This window comes from Glycine soja, chromosome 15 (genome assembly GCF_004193775.1).
Source record: "Glycine soja cultivar W05 chromosome 15, ASM419377v2, whole genome shotgun sequence".
NCBI classification, from domain to species: domain Eukaryota; kingdom Viridiplantae; phylum Streptophyta; class Magnoliopsida; order Fabales; family Fabaceae; genus Glycine; species Glycine soja.
Genome location: NC_041016.1, coordinates 152,189 through 178,002, shown reverse-complemented (window position 1 = coordinate 178,002; position 25,814 = coordinate 152,189). Strand labels below are relative to the sequence as shown.

Below are 25,814 nucleotides of genomic sequence, written 5' to 3'. Positions count from 1 at the left end.
TGTCTCTCAACCTCTCCTTTTGCATTCTTCTTGATTTTGAACACCCATTTGACTCCAATTGCTTCATGACCTTTGGGAAGGCTTGATAACTCCCAAGTGTTGTTCTTCTCAATGGCTTTGATTTCTTCTTCCATGGCTTGTCTCCACCTTTTGTCTTTCATTGCTTCATCAAAGTTTAAGGGTTCACTGTCAACAAAAAGACAAAACAAATCATTTATAACTTCAGTTTCATCATATAATTCTTGAATATTTCTCATTCTTCTTGGCCTTTCACTTGAACTTCCTTCAGAAGATGATGAGGCTTCATTGGTTGAAGGAGTTGGTGAAAGTGCTGGAGTTGAATCATTTGGAGTCAAGGCTTCTTCATCTATTTCTTCAAAGTACAGGAAAAAATCATAAGTGTCTTCTTTCTCCTCCCAATTCCATATGTCTTCTTCATAGAACTCGACATCTCGGCTCACAATTGTCTTTCCATTGTTTGGATTGTACAATTTGTAGCCTTTTGAGCTTGCATCATAACCAATGAACACATGTTTCTCACTCCGATCATCAAGCTTGAATCTTCCTTGGTCGGGTACATGAGCATATGCAATGCTCCCAAATACTCTCAAGTGATCAACTCTTGGCTTCACTCCACTCCATGCTTCTTGTGGTGTTTGATCTTTGACATTCTTTGTTGGGGAGCGATTGGAAAAATAAACGGCACATGCAACAGCTTCGGCCCAAAATTCCTTTGGCATATTTTTAGCCTTCAACATACATCTAGTCATATTAAGAATAGTTTTATTTTTTCTCTCCACTACCCCATTTTGTTGTGGAGATCTAGGAACCGTTAGAGGGCGACGAATCCCATATTTTTCACAAAATTCTTTAAATTCTTTTGATGTGAATTCGCCACCTCTATCAGATCTTAGAGCTTTGATTACATAACCACTCTCCTTTTCCACAAGAGCTTTAAAATTTTTAAAAGCTACAAATGCCTCAGATTTTTGCTTTAGAAAATAAACCCAAGTCTTTCTACTATAATCATCAATAAAAAGCAAGAAATATTTATTGTTACCACATGAAGGAGGATTGATTGGGCCACACACATCGGTGTAAACAAGTTGGAGAGGCTCATTTGCTCTTGAATTAGCTTCTTTTGGACAACTCTTTCTTGCATGCTTTCCAAGGAGACATGCTTCACACAATTGATTAGGATGGTTGATGTGAGGCATCCTTTTCACCGTCTTCTCCTCTCCTAAGGATTTTAGTGCTCCAAAATTCAAGTGCCCAAATCTCATATGCCAACACCATGATTCATCTTTTATGCTAGCCTTCAAACATTTTGCTTCATTGGTTTTAATGTTCAAAGTGAACATTCTATTTCTTGACATAAACACCTTGGCAATCAAATTAGAATTTTTATCTCGAAGCCATAAACAACAATCTTTCATATGAATTTCATACCCCTTTTCAACAAGTTGTCCCAAACTCAAAATATTGTTTTTTAGTTTAGGAACATAGTAAACATCCGTGATTAATTTGTGAGCACCATCTTTTAAAGAAATTAAAATGGTACCTTTTCCTTGGATTTGCACCTTGGAAGAATCTCCAAAAGAAACATTTCCTTTCACCTTCTCATCAAGTTCCACAAATTTCTCTTTGCATCCACACATGTGATTGCTTGCTCCATTGTCAAGATACCATAAGCATTTGTCTTCCTTCTCACCATTATTAAGTGATAGTAGTAGTGTTGACTCTTCAACTTCTTTATCTTCTTTATCATCAACAAGATTGACCTTCTCTTCAACATTTGTTCTACACTTCCAAGAGTAATGGCCATATTTATGACAATTAAAACATTCAACATTAGATTTATCATACCTCCTTTCATATGCTTTTTCATAATTGTTTCTATCTCTTCCTCTTCCTCTTTCACGACTTCTAGTGGATTGATGGCTCCTCCATTCATTATTGTCAAAATTATCACGATCTCCTCTTCCTCCTCTTCCTTGGCCATGACCACGTCCACGTGCTTTTTGACTACTTTCTCCTCCATTTTCTTTCAAATAAGCTTTGGCTTTGAGGACTTGCTCCAATGGCTCATCATGTCTTCTATTGAACCTTTCTTCATAGGCTTGAAGAGAACCCATCAATTGGTCTACGGTCATTGAGTCTAAATCCTTAGACTCTTCAATAGCACAAACCACATAATCAAATTTAACGATTAAGGAGCGAAGGATCTTTTCCACCACACGAACATCTTCCATATTTTCTCCATAACGCTTCATTTGGTTCACAATAGCCAACACCTTGTTGCCAAAATCTGAGATAGATTCAGATTCCTTCATATGCAATGATTCAAACTCTCTACGTAGAGTTTGTAGGCGCATCTTTTTTACCTTATCAACACCTTCAAGGGAGGTTTTCAAAATCTCCCATGCTTCTTTGGATGTGGTTGCATTTGACACCAACTCGAACATAGCTTCATCCAAACCTTGATGAATGAAAGTAAGTGTTTGTTGATCCTTCTTCTTCGACTTCAACAAAGTCTCCTTCTCATTTCGTGACAAAATAGCCTCATTTTGAGGTTGGGTATAACCTTTCTCTACAATCTCCCATGCATCTTGAGAACCTAACAAGGCTTTCATGCGACGACACCAATTATCATAATTCTCTTTGGTAAGACGAGGGAATTGAAACCTACTCAAGTCATTGCTTGCCATCTCTCAACTCACAAAGTGTTTCTCTCTCAACACTCTAGAACTCAAGCTCTGATGTCACTTTGTTGGAAGAAGAAGAAGATTTTATTTCATTTGCCACATCAAATATAAGAGTATGATCCCCTATTTATACTAAAATAGAGTGACCACTCACATAATTTGCTTATTCAAGAATACTAAATGCTCACATAATTGTTTATTCAAGACTTTGTAACTCACAACCTTACAACTTTCATCTTCCACAATTTAAGGCTCATAAAACTTGTTATTATCATTTTTCTAATTAATATCTAACAAAAGGTTCCTGAGCTTGCCTCTGAAACAAAATGTGAAGTCTTGGATCAAGTTCTCCATTTACATTATGCAGAGAAACACAAGTATAACCAGATTTTGTGAGCCTAAAAATCAGAAAGGAATAATGAAAACCAAAAGTCCCTTTTTATAATCTTATGTGAATGTAGTTCAGCCCGCAGCAAAATGAAGTTAAAAAATGAGAATGGAAAAGTAGGAACAACATCTGGTATTGATCCAAAAGTGAAGCAATCAAAGAGATATATCTATAAGATTTACTGGAAAAAAAATTAAATATATTAAAGATTAATTTTGTGGGTATCCATTTCACACCTCCTTTTAAATCTAACCTTTTAATTCAACAACTAGGTATAATTAGAGTATTCATGTTAGATAATACCATCCACTAGGGAGTCCTAAGGCCTTAGAAGGACTCGAGAGAAGGTTTAGTAATGAGTATATCTTTTTATAATTAACTAAAAATAGTTATTAAAATTTTAATATTTTTTTAATTTATTATATATACTTATGTATTTTTAGTATAATTCTATCTATTAATTTTCAATTAACAATTGTTTTTACTCTTTATCTATTAAAGTAATAAAGAGTATAGGACATGTATGATAATCAAAACATAGTAATTAATCTTAATTTTTATCTATAATTTTAAATTGACAATTATACTATACCTATAATTTCATTTAACAATTATATATAGCAAATTTTTAAAGGAAGCTTTAAAGTATTACAATATTTGTAAGTTGTTAAATGAATAAAATAAAAATAACAAAGAGTGTGATAAAGAAGTTCCGTGTATCACGTAGAAATTTTAGCTTTATACATAATTAGTACAAGAGAGTAATTAAGACGGATGCATTAATTATGATAATATCTACGTTAACGTTAAATCCAAAATAAATTAAGTTTAATTATCGTTATTGAATATGGAGTTGTTTAACCCCAGTTTAACCAACCCTAAAGATAATACATAGAACTGAAAAGAATAAAAAAGTAACACTGACAAGCTTATCTCCGTTACACATTTAAAACAATATCTTTGTACGTAAAACAACAAAAATAAAAGGGGAGAAGAAAATTTGTCTCCTGGTTGGCTTTACATTAGAGTGTTGCTAGGTGCACCCAGCACTTAAGCGGAAATAACATATATATCCCTTCCTAATTTATTTAAAAATTGTACACCCAGTAGTGCCCAGCTTTCTTCGGCGCCTATTGATTTCCTTCTTCCTTCGACCATGCACCTAGCAACTCCCGTGACCTTACTGCTTCTTTCTCTTCCTCCTTCTACGCAACCTTTGTTGGCAGCGTGGGTTGATTCTTCTTCTTCCTCCTCCTCCTCCTGTGCGACCTCGATTGGTGGTGGTGCTTCTCCTTGCGGCGCGTTCTTCTTCTTCGTTCTACTGCTCACCATTGTTGACGACGTCGAGGTAAGCACGTTCTTCTTCTTCTTCGTTCTGCTGCATTTCTGGTATTGTAGTGTAGGCTAGTATTGATCCGCATAGGGATTTAGGTCTTCCGTAGGTGGTGTAGGTTAGGATTGATATGATCCGCAGTAGGAAAAAATAGATCTGCAAGCGTTTTTGGCCATCTAGTTCCTTCGGATCAAGTTGATCTGCAAGTTTTGTGCGGATCAACTTGATCCGCAAGAAGTTTTTTAAATTTTAAAAAGTTTAAATTAGGTTTTTAAATTAGGTTATAATTGATGTGGACGAGCCTAGACATGCAGTTGTAAGTGTTACTATTTGGTTACATGTATGTCATTTACTTGAATTATTTTAATACTTATTTGTATAATTCCTTTGTTTTCAATTTAACAGGAGGCATGTCATCGCGAAGACGTTGGAGCAGCATCTAAATGAAGTCACGCCAGACACATCGACACATGAGATCATCCAAAAATGTCTCAAGATTGTCAGGGTTGTCACAGAAGACGACAATCTGTATGTGAGGTCTCGACGTAGACGGCGCACGGATCCGCCATAGTTTATTCACACCTTTAATATTATCAGTATTTGACTGAACATTTGTATATTTTAAGTTATTATGGTTAATAATATTAGTATTAACGTTTAGATGTTATTTATGTTTAAATTACTTGATTGGAAATTCATTCCAAATTTATCAAAATATTATGAATGGAAGTAACTAAATTAAAAATGTTATATTATTATTGCCTTAGTAAATTAGAAATGTCATTTAAAAATTAAAACGTATCTACATTATTTATTACTAATTAATTAATTTAATGAAAATTTATTTAAATAAAACTTAAATTTTTTAAAAATACAGTCTTTTACTAATTAAATTGATTCATAAAAACAAATAATGTAGGGACAGTTTTAATATTTGTTAACGATGCTGGGTGCACCAGCAATAATGCTGGGGCACCTAGCAACACCCTTTACATTAGCATTTGTAGCCAAGCCAAGCTAGATCAAAGACAAAGTGTGTTGCATAACATCTTTCACTAAATTAAACAGAAAAATTAACAATGGCAGGTACCAGCAAAGTGGCCTTCACCTTCAGTTCGTGCGGTTCACAGCACTGTAGAGGCAGCGGCATGAGCAGCAGAAGAAGAGCCTCTGGCTCTAAGATTGTTAATTTCATTCTTCAACGCCTTGGTGATCAACAACAATGTTTTGGACACGTCGAAGAATAAACCCAACAACGTTGAATGCGCGTGGTCAAATTATTTAATTATTAAGTTGAATCAATTTATTGAATTTTGAAAAAATAATGAATAAATCATTAGCCATATGCAAAATAAACTGATGGATTGGATTAATCTATTTAAATTTTCTTTTGTGATGAATAAATTGGACAGATTTACCTGTGGATGGATGATGGATAAATCAACCCAACTCTAGGTACGTCACGAAGCCTAACCCGAATTTAAAAACATACAAAAGCAAAGAGGGAAGGGACAAAAAAAGGAAGGTTGAATGGTTAAAGACCCGATTCAGAAACGGAGATGGCGTGGCAAGAAACCATAATCAATTCTCATCTGTACAAATTAGCATTTCTCATTCTTTATTATCTTCTAAAAGAAAAGGGAATATTATATCATTTTGGGAATGTGAATGTGAATGTATTTATTTATGATTTATGATAAACAAAGCTGAAAGCATTGCTTCGCACGACTCTTGTTCTTGTCCTCAATGACAATGAGTCAGGTCAAAACACTGCTTTCCCATTGCAGTTCTTGACTTCGTTTACTTTTTCTTTTCTTTTCTTTCAGTCGCCTTAATATAATATTTATTTTTTAATATATTAATACTTGTTCTTTATTTTTTTTGTAAAATTAAAAAATTAGAGTCTTGAGATTTAAGGCATGCTTGATAATTAAAGACTATACTAGATACTTGTATTTATAGTAATTGATCAACTTGAACACTTAAAAACAAAATGGACAATGTCATTTTGTACTTCTAAAATTTTAATAAAATAACAATGAAACTGTCTATTTTCAAGTTTAAAAAAAAAGTAGAAATGAATTGGTCGACTTTTCTAAATTAAAAATAAAAAATTATACTTTATTAAATTGACATTCTGATTGTTGATTTACGTTACTTTTTAGCAAAATCTTTTTCACTTGCACCATTTATGCAGATAAAAAAAAAAAGCCCAGAAAGACACTCAAGTTGAAACACCGACAGCTATTTAAAAAAATAATTTAATATCAAAACAAGTAACTAAAATTTATTATATAGGTCCAGCTTCTTATGAATGTTCAGACTTGAGATGTGGAATTGGTTCGCTTTTTTGGTTCTTTTGTTCAAGTGACTTGACTTGAGTAAACGGTTGTTCATTCATGATATTCAGAAACAGGGATGGCAACTGAAACTGCAACTGGCAAGAAACTACTCGAACTAGCATTATTTCTTTTAAAGGAATATCATTATTAAATGAATATGTGAATGTGAGTGTGAAAATTTGAATAAATGAGACACCGTTTATTTATGACAAATGAAACGGACAGCAGTGCCTCAGTCACATGAGTCTTCGCCTCGTAGTTTCTTCACATTTTCAACCGAGAGTCAGAGCCCAAAACTCTTCCTTACCCCCTTGCAGTTTGCAGTGGTGCTTGCATGTAATCTGCAACCAAGGTAAGTAGGGCTTTCTTTATGCTTATTTATCTCCCTCTCAAGTAAAGCAAAAGCAAAAGCAGAAGCTGTTCTCCACCATGTCCATGATTTGGATTGTTTTCTTTTCCTTGTCTTGTGCTGTTGTTTCTTCACTCACCTCCGATGGGGTGACTCTCTTGTCACTCTTGAGGCACTGGACATCCGTGCCTCCTTCCATAAACGCCACCTGGCTTGCCTCCGATACCACTCCATGCTCCTCCTGGGTAGGAGTACAATGTGACCATTCCCACCATGTCGTCAACCTTACCCTCCCAGATTATGGTATTGCCGGTCAATTAGGACCTGAAATTGGAAATTTAAGTCGCCTAGAGTACTTAGAACTTGCTAGCAACAACCTTACTGGTCAAATACCTGACGCCTTCAAAAACATGCACAACCTCAATTTACTCAGCCTTCCATATAATCAACTGTCTGGTGAAATTCCAGATTCCTTGACTCATGCTCCCCAACTAAATCTTGTTGATCTTTCTCATAACACTTTAAGTGGATCCATCCCCACAAGTATTGGGAACATGACTCAGCTCTTGCAGTTGTATCTTCAGAGTAACCAGTTGTCTGGGACAATTCCCTCATCCATTGGGAACTGCAGCAAATTACAAGAATTGTTTTTGGATAAAAATCACTTGGAGGGTATCCTGCCTCAGAGTCTTAACAATCTCAATGATCTTGCTTATTTTGATGTTGCCAGCAATAGACTTAAGGGTACCATTCCTTTTGGTTCTGCTGCCAGTTGTAAAAATTTGAAGAATTTGGATCTCTCATTCAATGACTTTAGTGGAGGCCTTCCCTCAAGCTTGGGGAACTGTAGCGCTTTATCTGAATTTTCTGCCGTGAACTGCAATTTGGATGGCAATATTCCTCCCTCCTTTGGTCTACTGACCAAGCTTTCTATTCTATACCTTCCCGAGAACCACTTATCTGGAAAAGTACCTCCAGAAATTGGCAACTGCATGTCTTTGACAGAGTTACATCTGTATTCCAATCAACTTGAGGGAAACATTCCAAGTGAACTGGGAAAACTTAGAAAACTAGTGGATCTTGAATTGTTTTCAAATCAATTGACGGGTGAAATTCCACTCAGCATCTGGAAGATTAAATCTCTGAAGCATCTCCTTGTGTATAATAACAGTCTTTCTGGGGAACTTCCTTTGGAGATGACAGAGCTCAAGCAACTGAAAAACATCTCATTGTTTAGCAACCAGTTCTCCGGAGTCATACCGCAAAGCTTGGGAATTAACAGCAGTTTAGTTCTTTTGGATTTTACAAATAATAAATTCACTGGCAACATCCCACCAAATCTGTGTTTTGGCAAGAAATTAAACATCCTGAATTTGGGCATCAACCAACTTCAAGGCAGCATTCCTCCTGATGTTGGGAGATGTACAACCCTTAGAAGGTTAATTCTTCAACAAAATAACTTTACTGGGCCTCTTCCTGATTTCAAAAGCAATCCAAATCTCGAACATATGGATATCAGCAGCAACAAAATCCATGGTGAAATTCCATCAAGTTTGCGAAATTGCAGACATATCACTCACCTAATTTTGTCCATGAACAAATTTAATGGGCCTATACCCTCAGAGCTAGGGAACATTGTCAATCTTCAAACTTTGAATCTCGCTCACAACAACTTAGAAGGTCCTTTGCCCTCTCAGCTGTCAAAGTGTACCAAAATGGACAGGTTTGATGTTGGATTTAATTTCCTAAATGGTTCATTGCCATCAGGTCTGCAGAGCTGGACAAGGCTAACCACATTAATTTTGAGTGAGAATCACTTTAGTGGGGGCCTCCCAGCTTTCTTGTCGGAATATAAAATGCTTTCTGAACTACAACTTGGTGGCAATATGTTTGGTGGCAGAATTCCTAGATCGGTTGGAGCATTGCAGAGTTTGAGGTATGGTATGAATCTGAGTTCAAATGGGCTGATAGGAGACATTCCTGTTGAGATTGGAAACTTGAACTTTTTGGAAAGACTGGATCTGTCTCAGAACAATTTGACCGGAAGCATAGAAGTTCTTGGTGAACTCCTCTCCTTAGTTGAAGTCAATATTTCATACAATTCTTTTCATGGTCGTGTACCAAAGAAGCTAATGAAATTGCTCAAGTCTCCCTTGTCATCATTTTTGGGCAATCCTGGCCTATGTACCACCACCAGGTGTTCAGCATCTGATGGCTTGGCTTGCACTGCAAGAAGCTCTATAAAACCATGTGATGACAAATCTACTAAACAGAAAGGCCTCAGTAAAGTTGAAATTGTGATGATAGCTCTCGGGTCCTCAATACTTGTTGTTTTGCTGTTGCTGGGATTAGTTTATATTTTTTATTTTGGAAGAAAAGCTTACCAGGAAGTCCATATCTTTGCTGAAGGGGGTTCTTCTTCCCTTCTTAACGAAGTCATGGAGGCTACAGCAAACCTAAATGATCGGTATATTATTGGCAGAGGAGCCTATGGAGTTGTTTATAAAGCCCTGGTGGGTCCAGACAAAGCCTTTGCTGCGAAGAAGATAGGATTTGCTGCGAGCAAAGGTAAGAACTTGAGCATGGCCAGAGAAATTGAAACCCTTGGGAAAATTCGGCATCGAAATCTGGTCAAATTGGAAGACTTTTGGTTGAGAGAAGATTATGGTATAATTTTGTACAGCTACATGGCAAATGGAAGTCTTCATGATGTTTTGCACGAAAAGACACCACCACTAACCTTAGAGTGGAATGTCCGGAATAAGATAGCTGTTGGAATTGCTCATGGATTGGCTTATCTCCATTATGACTGTGATCCTCCCATAGTGCACCGAGACATCAAGCCAAGCAATATACTTCTAGACTCTGATATGGAGCCTCACATTGCTGACTTTGGTATTGCCAAACTTCTGGATCAGTCTTCTGCTTCAAATCCTTCCATTTCTGTTCCGGGTACAATTGGCTATATTGCACCAGGTAACTCTTGTACATTTATTTATTATTTGATTGGACATTTCTTTCCTTTTCTTATGGATAAACATGTTTACATTGGCTTGTGACAGAGAATGCTTATACAACAACAAATAGTAGGGAGTCTGATGTATACAGTTACGGGGTAGTTTTGCTTGAGCTGATAACCAGAAAGAAGGCAGCAGAATCAGATCCTTCCTTCATGGAGGGTACTATAGTAGTGGATTGGGTTAGGTCTGTGTGGAGGGAAACAGGAGACATTAATCAAATTGTTGATTCAAGCCTTGCAGAGGAATTTCTAGATATCCATATAATGGAAAATATTACCAAAGTGCTTATGGTGGCTCTGAGATGTACTGAGAAGGATCCACACAAGAGACCCACAATGAGAGATGTTACCAAGCAGTTAGCAGATGCTAATCCACGGGCAAGAAGTACAAAGGGCTAGGTAATGGTATGGTATCTATGAGAATGCATTTTCCTCCTTATCTGGCACAAGCGTGGATGCAATTTACATAGGCAAGCTGTAGCTACTAGTTGTGCTTGTGCCATTTGAATCTCAGTTGCTAAATACTTCTTCATGTGTTTGATTATCGCACAAACTATATAAATAATAGGTAGTTATCTGCGCAATCGCTCCTTACCGTTTGGTTAATTTGGACTTTGGTCAATTAAGTTAGGATTGCATAGGAACATTGCGGTAGAGGTTAGCTACATAATCTTGAGTCTTGACTATCCTTTCATATCCTCAAAAGGAAATTAGGGATTTAACATATAGTAATTTACTTCGTAGGATTCTCATTTTACTTCATATAGTTAAAAATTTATTGAACCGGATATACTATACGATTAAATAAATAATGCAGTAAAGCAAAAAAAAAAAAAAATCATAATGCATAGGTTTTTTTTCTTTTGTCTAAACCAAAGATATCATCTACTTGAAGTAATATTGTTTGAGTCAGGTATGCTCATTATAAACGATAAATCTCTTCTTCTAAGTATTTAATACAACTGCTTATTGAGAACACAAACTCCAAACATCTAGTTATGCTGAAACAATCGTACGTTAGTTGATTCACGTGTTTGATTATTAATGCAGAAAGGGTTAACAATCAACGATAATAGTAGAAATTAAACTCTTAAAAAATAATAGAAATTAAATCAATAACATTTGTATGTATATAAATCAATTTAATAAAATTTGTTTAAAAGAAAATCAATTTATAATTTTTTATATATAAAGAAAAATTGGCAAATTCATGATATGTATGTGCATAGAAATTAAATTATATGTTTTAAAAAAAATCTAAGAATTATCATTGTCATAATGTGGGTCATGACAGGACGGTGATAAAAAAGGTCTTTCAAAAAGAAAAATTAAGAGAGTCGCTACCAACGTTTATATAAGAAAAACGTCGGAAAATCCAAAAAGGATAAGGAATGGTCTACCATTTGAGAAAAAGGATTCAAGAGTCATTTAGGTGCGAAAAAGGTATTAGCACTCCACGCACTCGTCATAAAGACGACAACCTTTAATTGAATGTTCTAAAAATAAAGTGACTTTTTAATTATTTATTTTCCCTTGAGAATATGAGTTATGTTTATTATATTTTTGTTTATTTAGAAAAAGAAAGTGAATTTTTATTTTTCAGAGAAAAAGGGAATTTTATGTTTTGTTAGTTGTTTAGGTCGACGATGGATTTGTCATCACTCCTACGTATCCTCAAGTGTAATGAGAAAATCAAACTTACGTAATTCTTTAGATAGAAAACAGTTTGTGTGTTGGATTGATTTTTTTTTAAAGATTTGTTTTAATTGTGTGACAAAGAGTTGTTAAGACATTAGACCTTGAAACAACGTTGAATTTTAAGAAAACATGAGAGAGAATCGTTTAAGGCATTGGACCTTGAAGCAATCTTAAGTAATGTGCATATTTTGTAGAGAAAAAAGAAGAATTGAATGATTATTTGTTTGTGGAGAAAATGGAGAATCTCAAGTATACTTTGTAAAATCAAGTAAGTCGGAGGCCCAATATTACTTTCACGAAATTTTACTCACACATTATTAAAATACCACCATGCAAGTCGGAGACCCAACATGAAGTGCACAAAATGTGAAAAAAAGACTTTGGATTTGCAGTAAACTTTGCGAAGTCAAGCAAGTTGGAGAGCCAACATAACATTTGTTAAATGTGAGTGTGTACTAAAGAGTACTAACATAGAATTTCAAAATGATTAACATAATGTTAAGTAATCAATAGATGAGACATATATAAATAAATCGAATGAGAATAGAAATAGATAAAATAGAAGCGGGGAAGATACTTAGTAATTAAGGGTGCATGGTTAAAACATGGGAAAAATAAATAAGTGACGAAATATTTACAATACATTATGAACTAACCAAACAATGATAAATAAAAAAAGAATAATAGAGCCAAATCGGAAAAAGGGTGGTGTAAATAATTTTTTATACTTCATTTGGACTATGCCGAAAGAAGTAGGGGTGTGGTAACTAGTGGTATTTATTTTATTTACAATTATTTTTTTTAAAACCTGGGTCATGCACAAAATGAAAGAAAAAACTGTATATATGGAAACGATGGTGTTAATAGCAATTTTTATTTTGTTTTCATTTTTTTGTTTTTTGTTTTTTTGCTTTTTATTATATTAAAAAATGGACAACAAATATTTTAAAAAAAATAATTCTAAGAGTCTCATCAGCGACTAAGGATTCACCTACAAGTTGAAACAAATCAAGTAGAAGACCAAAAGAAAAAGATGGTGTTAATAGCAATTTTTATTTTGTTTTCATTTTTTTTGTTTTTTGCTTTTTATTATATTAAAAAATGGACAACAAATATTTACAAAAAAATAAAAAATTTTAAGAGTCTCATCAATGACTAAGGGTTCACCGAAAAATTGAAACGAATCAAGCAAAAGACCAAAAGAAAGAAATAGATGAAATAAAAGGAACGAGAGGATTTGTGCCTCTTCGACTCTTCCTTTCCGTGAACTTATTTTACATTCTTAGGATTTGTGCCTCTTCTTCTTATTTTTTATGTGTTCTTTATATATTTTTGTGTAATTCTTTTATTCTCTATAATTATGTCTAGGTCAATATGTTCATACGTCTTCCTTTTATAATATTTTTTTCCTTCTATCCTTTATAATTCTTTCTCTTTTTATTATTATTTCTTATGTTTTATTTTTGTTCTTCTTTTCCTTTTCTCGTTTTTTTCTTATTTTCTTTCTTTCCTTTTTTTTCTTTCCTCTTTTTTTTTTAATTTTTGTTCTCTTTCCTTTCTATTTTTTTTTTTGTTTTTCTTCTTCGTTTTTCATTTTTTTTTCATTTTCTATCCTTTTTTTGTTTTCTTTCTTTTCTTTTTTCTTTTTATTTTTTATTTCCTTTTTTTCTTTTTATGTTTTTCTTCTACTTGTTTTTTCGTTATTTTTTTCTTTTTTCTTTTAATAATTTTTCCGGATAGAATTAGGATCTCACAGTCATAAACAAAAAGTTAATTAGCATTAAAAAAAATTGTGTGCTTGAAATTGTTGTCATAGTTGCTTGAAACTAGGAATATATAAATAAGTGTTTGAAAAGATAAATTACATGTCTCAAACTATTTTTATTTGTGACAAATTAGGCTAAAGTCGTTGGTAATCTTGAACAATTAACATATTTTGAGGTGTTATAATTTTGATTTTCAATTAATTTTAACCTCCTATAATTTTTATTTATATATTATTTTTTATATTTTTAGTTTTAATTATTACATTTTCATATTATGTATTCTACTATTAATCTTATACTACTTCGCCTTAAAATATTTTTAAGTTTAAAATAAAGTAAAAAAACATAAACTTAATTAGACATTGTAATTTTATTAACAATTTCTTGAAGTATATAAAGTAGAAATAATAAATTAAATATTATAAATAGTACATTCGTTAAATTTAATAGTATAATATGAAAATATGTATGAAAAATAATAGTATAATGATTAAAATATTTAAACATGTTTTATTCAAAAGGAAACTTAATAAGGAAATTTAAGAAATATTTTAAAAATAAATAAGAAATTAAATATAAAAAAATGGAAGTTAGTATTTAAAAAATAATTCTAGAAGCTACTAAATTTTTTTATTATTAAACAGTCAAATAAATTTTTTTAGCTTATAAAAAAAACTAAAAACTAATTGAAATAGATTTTCCAATATAACCTAGATTTTAAGATATTGCATGCTTCAAACAAAGTGTACTTAGAATTGAAAGTTTTGGTTAACTAATTCAGTAGAGTATATTGTTAGTATAGAGGAGTTTGGGTTAAAAAAATGTTGAGATCATATTGTAAAATAGATCTTGATATGATTTACAACCCTTGGTGTAAGATTGTTATTGACATTGATTCTTAAGAAAAACACATATCGAAAATTGACTAAATATAAAAAAAAAAACTGATAAAAATTAAGAAAACTTTCCTTGAAAAATTATGGTTATGTTTGAAAAAAGTAATTGACAACTAAAGAATCAGTTAATAGTTGATAACGGAAAGGTTTTAAATTAGTTTATTGAATCATAAATACTTGATAATTATTTGTTTTGGTAACTAAAAAATATAAAATGATATAAATGAGTATATTTATATAATATTTTTATATAAATTTAAATATTATTTTATGGATAAAAATATATTTTGAGGTGTTATAATTTAAGTTTTTTTAATCGATTTTAAACTTTTCAATTTTTTATTTATAGATAAATTATTTTAATTATAGTTTCAATTTTTATATAAATAAATCATAATAGATTCTACTAGTAATATAATTATTTTTAATCAAGCTTAAGATAAAGAAAAAGAATATACACTTAAATTGACATTATACTTTTATTACATTAATTAGTGTTACAGTTGAAATAAGTCTTTTAATATAAAATTATTCAAAAAATAATAAAAAACAAAATAAATTTAAAACATTTATGATTATCAATTTCATGAAATATAATTTTTAAATAATAAATTAAATATTATAAGTAGTATAATGGTTAAAATAAATAGTGTTATATTAAAAATATAAATATAATAAAAAAATAAAATAAACCTATCATTAATGGTTATCAATTAAAAAATTCATTATCAATATCATGATGTGTAATGCTAAAATTATTAGTGTAATAGTTAAATTAAAAAATTTAATAAAAATGTAATAAATAATAAAACCCTATATTTTTATTTTAAAAGATGGTAAGAAAATTTAATAAATATTTTAAGATAAAAAATATAATAAACTAAAATTAAAACCTAGCATTTAAAAAAAACTTGAAATAACATTTAAAAAAAAGTTAAAAGCTATTAAAAAAATTATTTAGTAAATAACCAAACAAACTTTTCAGTTGATAAAAAAGTTAAAAGATAAAAACATAATTTATATTAAGAGTGTTTGTAGGTGAGATTCAAACTAATTTGACCAAATCCATGACCGACCTAATTAAATTTGAACCAATTGGATTAGATTAGGATTTTAAAATTTGTTGTGAAGTCTAACTCAACCCAACCCCTATACGAGTGGATTGTTTCACGTTAGACAAATGGAAGATCTAAATTTTGTTTATAATATTTTAAAATCTAATATTTTTGTATAAGCTAAAAACTTTATTGAAATTAATTTGAATTCACCATAAAACTAGTATCGTATAATAGATGAAGATATACTTTATTTGTCCAAATTTATATGCTAATATAAAAGGATAAAAAAATACATAAATAATAATAATAATCTTATAATGTGTTGTCCCCTAGCCCTTATTACGACTAATATAATATATTAGTAATAATATTTAATTTTTAATTTAAAAATATATATAACAATAATAACAATTTAATATAAACATCAAGTTCACATATTGAATGAACAAGTCAACATTACAAATCAAAACATTGATCCAACAAAAAAAGTCAACAAATTTGAATGGGTTGGGATCCTAGTTCGACATAAATTCACTAAATATTCAACATAAATTATATGAGTTGGTCTGAGTCAATTCGGATTCTCGGATAATACATACCATAAACATCTTTACCCAATATAAATTTAGATTTGGTTTAAATAGAACAATTTTTTTTTACAAAAACAGTTATATTAGTTTTTTTAAAAAATTTAATTACTATTTTAATCCCTGAATTTGAGTGTGTGCTTTTTTAGTTCATGAATCTTGAAAAATTATTTTTTTAGTCTCCCATAGCCAAAGTTGGGTTAGTAGTCGGGATAAGATTATTAATATCCGCCCCGAACCCGTCCCGTTAATAATTAATTTACAAAAATATCATTAGATATATATAACACATTAAAACATGAAACTATTATATTGAATTTTATGTTGTCACGTACAATCTAAAAATATATTATGGTTGTTATTTAAAATTATATTTTTTATTTTATGAAAAATTATATTTTTTAATAAAATTTTATAAATATGTCTGGGTAGAAAAAATCTAACCCCATCGGAGACGAGGACCCATCGGAGACGAGGATGGAAATAAATATACATCCCGTTGAATTTCGAGATAAAGGTAAGAAGGGAAATGAGAAGTCAGAAATGGAGATGGGTAAGCAAAACTCGACCAAATCCGCCCTGTTGCCATGCCTAAGGATTATGCAGTGGCAGCTGATAAATTGCCTTTCCTCGATGCTTATTATAACGTTTGAAAGCAGAGCATTGTTAAAAGCAAGAACCTCTTCTTCAAGGACCGCAGGAATAAAAGCGCAGTTAGATTAGTTGAGAGATCATATATTCATTGTTAAAGAATTATTACAAACACCACTGTCCATGTGTGGTGGCCATCCGAAATGAAGATTTTCAATTAAAAAATAATGATGGCTCTTAGTTGTTACTAGCATTTGGTTTTAGTAATTAATGAATATAAATAAGTGAGCAGTTCACTTGAAGCACACGTCACATATAATAATACAATTACTGCTCTGGTAATCGCGATTTGATCTTACTGCTTACCTTCCCCCCACCTCCCATCAATTATCTTCATTAATCATTAGACAAAATTTAGACTTGATTATTTAGGTGTTTTAATTATAATCAGAATGTCATTTCGATAATTTATATTAACTTGTAATATTAAATTTTTACTATGAAAATTATAAAAATGAAATCCAATTTTAGTTTAAAAAAATAATGCTAAAAATACCTAAAAAATTGAATCTAAATTTTGTTCACACTCGATTTTATTTTTTAAATTCGTGTATTACCAGTTGACACTTGCATTCCACCCGCAGTCCACGGCATAACCAAATCCTTGAATAAATTTCAATGAATGAATATAAACTGGTCTATTCACACCCGTTAGTTAGTTGCTTACTTGCTTTTATAATATCTTTTATATTTTTTATTTTTAATAAATTAATAACTTTATTTATTATATTGCATAAGAATATTTTTAATTTAAATAAAAAAATAAAGCAAACTAGAAAAACATATCATTACTAGTATTTTAGCCCATGCATTACACATAAAAAAATTATACAATTAAAAGTTATAATTTATAATAAGAAAATATTTATAATTAAAATCTATAATAATTTTTTAACATATAAATTATATTTTAGATTTATGATAAATAATTTATGTTGTGATATATTGTTATTTTTAATTATTAATAATTAAAAAAAACATTCAAATCCAAGTTAAGATTAAAGATGTTGAAAAAGATAGAATTAAAAATATTTATAATTAAGTTAAAAAAATCTAGTTGATATTAAAAATATAAGATAATATATTAGATACACGTTAGGACTTAAGATCATATTTGAATTTTAAAGATGATATATATATATATATATATATATATATATATATATATATAATTATATTATATTTTTAATATTAAAAAATTGATTTTTTTAATTTGACATGATGTTTTAGAATTTAAAATTTAAAATCTAATTGACATTAATTAAATTTAAGTAATAATATTTAAATGAATAAACAGATAAAAATGGAATACTCAATACATGACAAACTGTATGGTTTAATGAGGAAAATAATATCAATCACTAATGTTACATGTATATTCATAACAAATAATGAATTTATTAAAATTTAGTTTTTAATTTTCAATTAATGGTTGAGATTCTTTAAATTTTTTTCTCTAAACTCATAAATCACTGGTTTTAGAAGAGATAAATGTGGGCTATATATAGCTATAAATCACTGGTTGATATTCTTTAAAAAAAATTGTCTAAACTCGAGTTGTCACGATACAAAAGCCAAGTTATCCTTTGCTTTCATAATGTATCATTTATTTATCTTTATCAAAGAAAAAGGAAGGATACCGCGCGAAACTGACCAGCGAACATGGTCTAAGTGACTAATTAAATCTAGAATTAATTAATTTTTTATTCATTAAAATTTTAAAAATTTGGTTTTGAATTCTTAAATTTTTGTTTGATTAGTTAAGGTTTCTCAAAAATTTTTTCATTAAAATTTTTAATACCTAAATTTTTGTTTCACCAGTTATTGTCTATCAACTTTTTTCATTAAGTTTTTTAGTTCATAAATTTTTAAAAGTTCAGTTTTTAATTCTTGAAACCTTATTAAATAAATAAAAATGATGAACTCAAACTTTTGTTTAGAGACTTAAAAGCTGAAATTTCTAAAAATTTAAAAAAATTTATCAATCAAAAGACTAAAAACTTTAATGGAAAAAAGTTGAATAACCTTGATTAGTTAAATAAAAATTTAGAGACTAAAAACCAAATTTTTAAAAAATTTAAAAACTAAAAACTTAATTCACCTTAAATCTAATAATCTATTGATTAGTTGTTTCACAAATTGTTTATAGTTTGTAGGTTGCAGTCACTTTCAATAATCGCACACTGTTTACACTAAAAAAAGCTATTCAAGACTTGCAACAAACTTACCCAGCCTGATATTTTACCTACCAATATGAAAATAACAAATACCAAATGTATTAGTAACATCACGTATCAAAAAGGGTTGAGACTTTAGTCTGAACAAGTTGAGATGTCTTTGTACATTTCAAAAAGTTGAGATGTCTTTGTACGAAGACATGTAACCACAGCACATATATAGAAAGATTTCAGTGGAACATAAGAATAAATATAAATAATTATGTCTTATTTAAATAGTTAAAATTAAAATAATATTAATTTTCAATTTTAACTATTATGATTTATGATCTAAATTTACAGTTCTAACGTACACGTACTTAAAGTAGAATAATATTTTTAGAGCATCAATTAGAATAATTTATATTATATATATATATATATATATATATATATAATAAATAACATTTTAAATATGAACAAAAGTTAAACTTAGTGAAAAAGGATTAGTCTATTAGTATTCACAACATAGTGAATTAAAACTCAAATCTCCAGTTAAAAAAGTGTCTACACTCAATATTTAGTAATATCTCAAATATAGTTAACTTCATAAAGAATAATAAAATATTTCCCCTGTTTAACACATCTCTCTCTCACACACACATATATAAATATATATAATTATCCATTACATACATGATTTTTTTAAAAAAAACTTTATAATTTTTAGTTAAAAAGAAAGAAAATTACATGAGATTTATAATTAAATATGCAATTAATTTGAACTATCAGTTTTAATCTAACTAGGGCAATAATCTGTGTGTTACATAACTTTTAATTATTTTATAATTTTACAAAAAATATATGTTAGTAGACATAAGTATAAATGTTTTAAAATATATGTGAGATTAATTATGAATGTTTATATATATATATATATATATATATATATATATATATTCATAAATGTGTTATATTATTTACATTTATATAACCATAATTTTTATAATATATTTATATTTATATAACTTGTGATGCTTTTACTTATGAATTTTTACAAAATTAATTTAAAAAACACATGAGACAAAAAAAATGAGAATTTAAGAATTTTAGTAGAATAAAGTTTACATGTATAAATAATTATTGTTTAATTATTACTTGTATAATTTCTAAATGTATTCTAGAATGAATCCATGCTTCATGAAGAGATTTTCGATATCAAATTGTAATAAATAATTTATTGATTAAAATAATATTCAGAATCAGTTTCAAAATTTAAAAAAAAAACCCGACAGTTGTAATATGTATATTGGGTAAATTATATTAACCACCTATGAGTTTTCGTAAAATTGTATAAATATTATTTACTTTTTTAACCACTAGTGAGGTTAGTGTAATATATAAGGGATGCTGTAACATTTTTAAATATAAAATAGTGGTATTATATGTAATTTGGAAGAAAAATTATGTGAGTGTAATTTATTTGCATAATCATTAAGTATAGTACCCTGTAAAATGAATGAAATATTATTTTTTGATAACCAACATAATTAGGGTGTGCACAAGCTGAACAAAAAATTATTTGTTATAATACGAATTGAATTTAGGTAAAAAAAAAATCAACTAAAGCTAATTTTACAATGACATAAAAGGTAGTTTTTCATCGCTATTGTATTCAATCAACTATTCCTTAGTAAATACTCCAGCGACGTCTAAAAAAAACATTAATATTACCAACTAAGTATGCATCGTTTTTACTAGTTTAAAAAATATCCATATATGTTGTGAAGATAAACAGACGCAAAAAAAAAAAAAAATCATCGATTCAGACTTACCTATAATTTTATGAATGATTGGTTGTCTTGTATTTGTACTTGTTTAGCGACATTGTTAAGTTTTTTAGTTTGTAACATCTTTCCTCCATTAATATTGTTTTAAATTTATCAGACAAATTACTTCATATAATGCATCTAATGTTTTCTAGTAACATAAAAGAATAGTTATGAAAAAATAATATCGCTAATACACAAACAACAAAAAATGTTTAGGAATACTTTCCCATCTGGGATGACCATTTCAATAATTTGTTTTGATCTAGCTGTCTGAAGTATAATATAATAGTATGTTTGGAACTACGTCCAACGACACAGGTCGACACACGTAAATCTGAAGTAACAAAAGAATGTTTCTGCATTTTTTATAATCTGTTTTTTTTTTTTTTTATATGTTAGATGTGGAGAGAGAGATATGATCCATGTTATATAATCTATTTCAAAGACACTAAGAATATTCAAAAACACCTTAAAAAAAGAGATTTCAATGACAAACAATTATGATTTGTAATTTCTAGACCTTATAATCGTTTTGAACATTGATACTTGCAATTTAAATAATTATTTTTAGAAATACCTTCTCATAGATACTTATGATCATTTAGGAATACTTTCTCATTCATTTGACCGGCCATTTAAATAAATTTATTCTGATATGGTTCTTCGAAATTTGAAGGTCTCTAAAGACAAACAATTCTAATGCAAACTTTCTAAATTTTGTGATCGTTTCAAACATTGATGCTTACAAGTTACAATTGAATCAAAATTAAAAGATATTATATAATAAAGGACAAAGTTATTGTAAGAATTGAAAATACATGGTGGCAACTTCTATCTTGTGGTTTGCTGATAATTTCTCAAATTATCGAAGCGTAGGTTCGAACATGGCATAAGCCTGGGTTTAAACATGATATCTGAAAATGCATGGTCTAAATCATTGTGCTAATAGTAATTATTCACAATAATTGGTTATATTTTTCAAAAAAAGGAAATTATAATTTTTATCTTTAGGCACAAATATTATAAATATGAAATAACTGAGATTTTATTTGAAAGTATATACAGTAATGTGTACATTTTATTCATTTATAATTTTATATGTATATATTCAAAAAAATGTCCAAAATTAAAAGGTAAAAGAAAGTTGTCTAGTCGTAAAAAATAAGATATATGAATGAAGAAAAAGAGAGAGAGAAAAGGAAGGGTTTTGGACATGATTTTAATTTTGTAAATTGTAGGGGAAGTGTCGGTGGTGTAAAAAGTAGAAAGCTTTATTAATAAATATTAATATTAATAAATAGAAAGTGAGGAAGTTGGTATTAGCGTTGTATATGTATCATGTATGTATTTGTAGAGTGAGAGAGTTTGGGTTGTGGGCTGCTCCAGCCTCTGTCTGTGGTTGGTCTTATCTTTTGCTGAAACTTGAAATTGAATCTCTCTCAAGCTTCCTTTCTTAAAAGGTTAGGAATTTGAAGCAGAAGTAAGAACTAGGAAGAGATGGGAGTGGATTTGAGACAAGTGGTGGCAGGTGTCCTCACCCTCACAATGTTTGTCATGCTTGGAAATATGATCAAAAGAGACCACTTCGATAATTCACTTCAAGTAAGCACGCCATCTTTTTCTCTGGGTACTTGTTCTTTTGCATTTGCCCGCTCACACCAAAAAAACACTATAACTAAGTTCTTCTTAATAATGAAAACCAAAGCCTTTTTTCCACTGAGCTTATAGATCCCTTGTTTACACTTACAAACTAGAACTAGGAGAGGAGACCATAATTGTTTTCAATAAAAATGCTTTATAGTTTGAACCTCTTCTGCACCGGTTATTGATTGACTTCAATATCTGAACTTGGCAGTCCTTCCAGTTGGGTGTGAATTCGATTCCTATTGCTAGCCAGTCAATTTCTCTTGCCAAATATATTGTTTAGTTGTTAACTCTTCCTACTTTTTCTTCAGAACACACTGCCAATTTTTTACTTCATTTCATTTTTGCTTTTTACTTTTTAACTATACAAGGAAAAGCTTCCAGGAGGATCGGAAGATGCCAACTTTGAGACTGCTACGTTTGATGCTACTCATGTAAGAAAGAATATAGGGCTTTGGAAGGGAGATGTGGATGACCTAAAACCGTGTTGGGTTAAGCCATCTTCTGGTAAGACTCACAAATTGTTGACTTATATCATATCATATATACTAGACAGACACTTATATTGTCATGGATGCCAGATGATGTGGAGCAGACCCAAGGATTTGTTACTTTTGCGTTAACCAATGGCCCAGAGTACCATATTTCTCAGGTAACTTATTCAATCATGTAATTGCAGCTATTATTTCCTTATTCTCTGACACTCTAGTGATGCCTTATTCAGATAGCAGACGCAGTGATTGTTGCTAGAAATCTGGGGGCAACGCTTGTGATGCCTGACATCAGAGGAAGCCAACCTGGTGACAAGTGGTTAGTGTTCATTTTATTCTATAAAAGATGAAGGATATACTTGACAGAGGTGTCTATTAATGAAAATGTTTATTTTAAACCCCTCCATATTTTAACCTCTGCATAGCTTAGTCTAAATTGATTTTGTTTTCAAATGAGTAACCATAACAATGTTGCTTTCTATGTTTGATGTTGATCATATTTTTGTGTCATCAACCAATATGCGCAAGCTGTTGATGTAAACAATAAGCCAAAAGTGAGCTAGGCTTATTTCTCAACTGCCAAAGAAATATTCTGTTCCTGCTTTTTTGTTTGCAAATAATTAGGGTCTGGTTTGACATAAGTAATGCACTTGCTAGTCTGTTTTAATTAATCATTCTCTGGACATCTATTGTGTTGCCATTATGAAACATTATACAATTGATGGAAGTAATTATCACGTGGAAAAGTGGGGGTTGTTTGATTTTATCAGCCACAAGATCAAAATTCCTGGCAAAAAAAACTTTCATTTGTTCTTTATTGTTATAAGGTTTATTTCTCATTTAGATGCCCTCTCACCCTTATTTAAACATACTAACACATTGTTGACTGAGGTGAGGGAAGCCAGGGCTGGGCCAAAATCCTTGGTCAAGTTGTAGGCTATTTTTTTTTTTTTTTAAAAAAAAGCTTGATGCACTCTATTAACCAACAACCAATGTCCAATTGTCATCTTTGTTATTGTAAGCTAGCTTCAGAGGCAGCTCAATATGAGCATGCTTAATTGTAGATGTTATTGATGAATAGCTCATGTTAAACTCAATTTTGAATTCAGTCTAATTTACTTTTTAAGTGCAATGAAGTACATTTTCCTAACTAATATAATTGAAATGTCAGGAATTTTGAGGATATTTATGATGTTGATGTGTTCATGAAAAGCATGGAAGGGGTGGTCAGAGTGGTAAAGGATCTTCCTACTCGTATATCAACACGAAATATTGCTGCTGTGAAAGTCCCTAATCGGGTTACAGAAGATTACATAGCTGAACATGTGGAGCCAATATACAGAACAAAGGGAAGTATAAGACTTGGAACTTACTTCCCTTCAATAAACATGAGAAAGGCAGGGAAAAAGGGTGACACTGATTCTGTTGCATGCTTAGCAATGTTTGGAAGTTTAGAGTTGCAGCCAGAAATGCATGAAGTGGTTGACTCAATGGTTGAAAGACTAAGAACTTTAAGCCGAAATTCAGATGGGCAATTCATAGCTGTGGACTTGAGGGTTGAGATGTTGAATAAGAAGGGCTGCCAAAATAGTGATATTGATGGGGAGAAAAGCTGCTACAATGCACAAGAGATTGCAGTATTTTTGAGGCAGATTGGTTTTGACAAGGATACCACAGTTTATGTGACTGAATCAAGGTGGGATAGCAGCCTTGATTCTCTCAAGGATTTGTTCCCTAAGACTTACACAAAGGTGAGTTAAGTTGTTCCTCTCTCTTTTTCGCACAGACACACTCACAAGTGCTCATGCTAACACTCATTTTTCCATTGTGACATTGAAAGGAAATTATACAAACTTGAAGCATTGTTTTGTATGAACTAGAAAGTAGAAATCTAAAAAATCCTTGTTGGTTATTGGTTGGTGCAGGAAGCCATCATGCCGGCAGATAAGAAGAAAAAGTTCCTAGATTCTGAATTTGAGAAAGTGATTGACTTTTACGTAAGTGCAGAGAGTGATGTGTTCGTACCAGCAATTTCAGGTCTGTTCTATGCGAATGTAGTTGGAAAGAGAATAGGTTCTGGAAAAACACGCATACTGGTTCCAGCTACATCTGCTTCTGCCTCCAATTTCCTCTCTCCTTATGTCTCCAACAAAAACCACTTTGCTTATTCTTGTTACTGTTAGCAGCAGCAGCAACAACAACAACTTTATTTATTTATTATGCTCCAAGACACAATCTCAGTTTCCCAAACTACCTGCCCGTTATGGCTTTTTGCTTTTCCAGGCGTTCACCAAAAAGGGTTCACCGTCAAATGTGTACAGAGTGCTTTCTATTCATCACATTTTGTTGTAAAATTCTGGTTGCCTCAGTTTTTTATCTATCATAATTGGTGGTGGTGAAACTAAAGATAATGTATTTGTTTGATCTCCATGGTATAATGGCATCGCATGTATTGGAATTTTCTTTCGTGGTAAAAAGGTATATTTTTTCTTGGTAGTAGGATAATTTTTTTTCGTGGTAAAAAGGTATTGTGTTTCAACATTATATCATATCAAATCATAGTAATCATTTATGAAAAGATTTTTTTTTCCTAACCCCTTTAAACTTATTTTTGGTGACGTAATGAGGGGACAATTCCTCAATAACCATACCATTAACCATGGGGAAAATAGTCCAGCCTTTATAAGCCAATAGCCCTAAAAATTGAAAATTCTAAATTTGCTAAGGCAACCAGTGTTTATGAGCGTTAACCACGGGTAATTGCTTCCTGCACCCTTTTAGCCTTCCCAAAAGCCTAATCCAGAATGTAATTTTACATTCAAGATTAGCCTTTACGAAATGTAATCTGGAATGTAATGTAAAAATTTATTCCGGATTAAGGTGCAGAAAGCAGTCTAGA

General features: G+C 30.6%; 2 protein-coding genes across 3 annotated transcripts; both read left to right on the top strand.

Annotated features, from left to right (window-relative positions):
- The first annotated feature begins 6,758 nt into the window (after nucleotides 1-6,758).
- Nucleotides 6,759-10,742, top strand: LOC114388646 (receptor-like protein kinase). The gene is made up of 2 exons (XM_028349245.1): nucleotides 6,759-10,093; nucleotides 10,180-10,742. The coding sequence occupies exons 1-2, from the start codon at nucleotides 7,198-7,200 to the stop codon at nucleotides 10,533-10,535; spliced, it is 3,252 nt and encodes a 1,083-aa protein (XP_028205046.1). The 5' UTR covers nucleotides 6,759-7,197; the 3' UTR covers nucleotides 10,536-10,742.
- Nucleotides 10,743-22,091: 11,349 nt separating this feature from the next.
- Nucleotides 22,092-25,411, top strand: LOC114387846 (protein MANNAN SYNTHESIS-RELATED 1-like). Of its 2 annotated transcripts, none has more exons than XM_028348063.1 (6): nucleotides 22,092-22,382; nucleotides 22,802-22,931; nucleotides 23,006-23,076; nucleotides 23,149-23,234; nucleotides 24,087-24,666; nucleotides 24,841-25,411. In XM_028348063.1, exons 1-6 carry the CDS (start codon nucleotides 22,278-22,280, stop codon nucleotides 25,096-25,098), a joined length of 1,230 nt encoding a protein of 409 aa, XP_028203864.1. In that variant the 5' UTR covers nucleotides 22,092-22,277; the 3' UTR covers nucleotides 25,099-25,411. The 2 variants fall into 2 exon arrangements, with proteins under 2 accessions (XP_028203864.1, XP_028203863.1); XM_028348062.1 differs by having other exon boundaries at nucleotides 22,796-22,931.
- The last annotated feature ends 403 nt before the right edge of the window (nucleotides 25,412-25,814 follow it).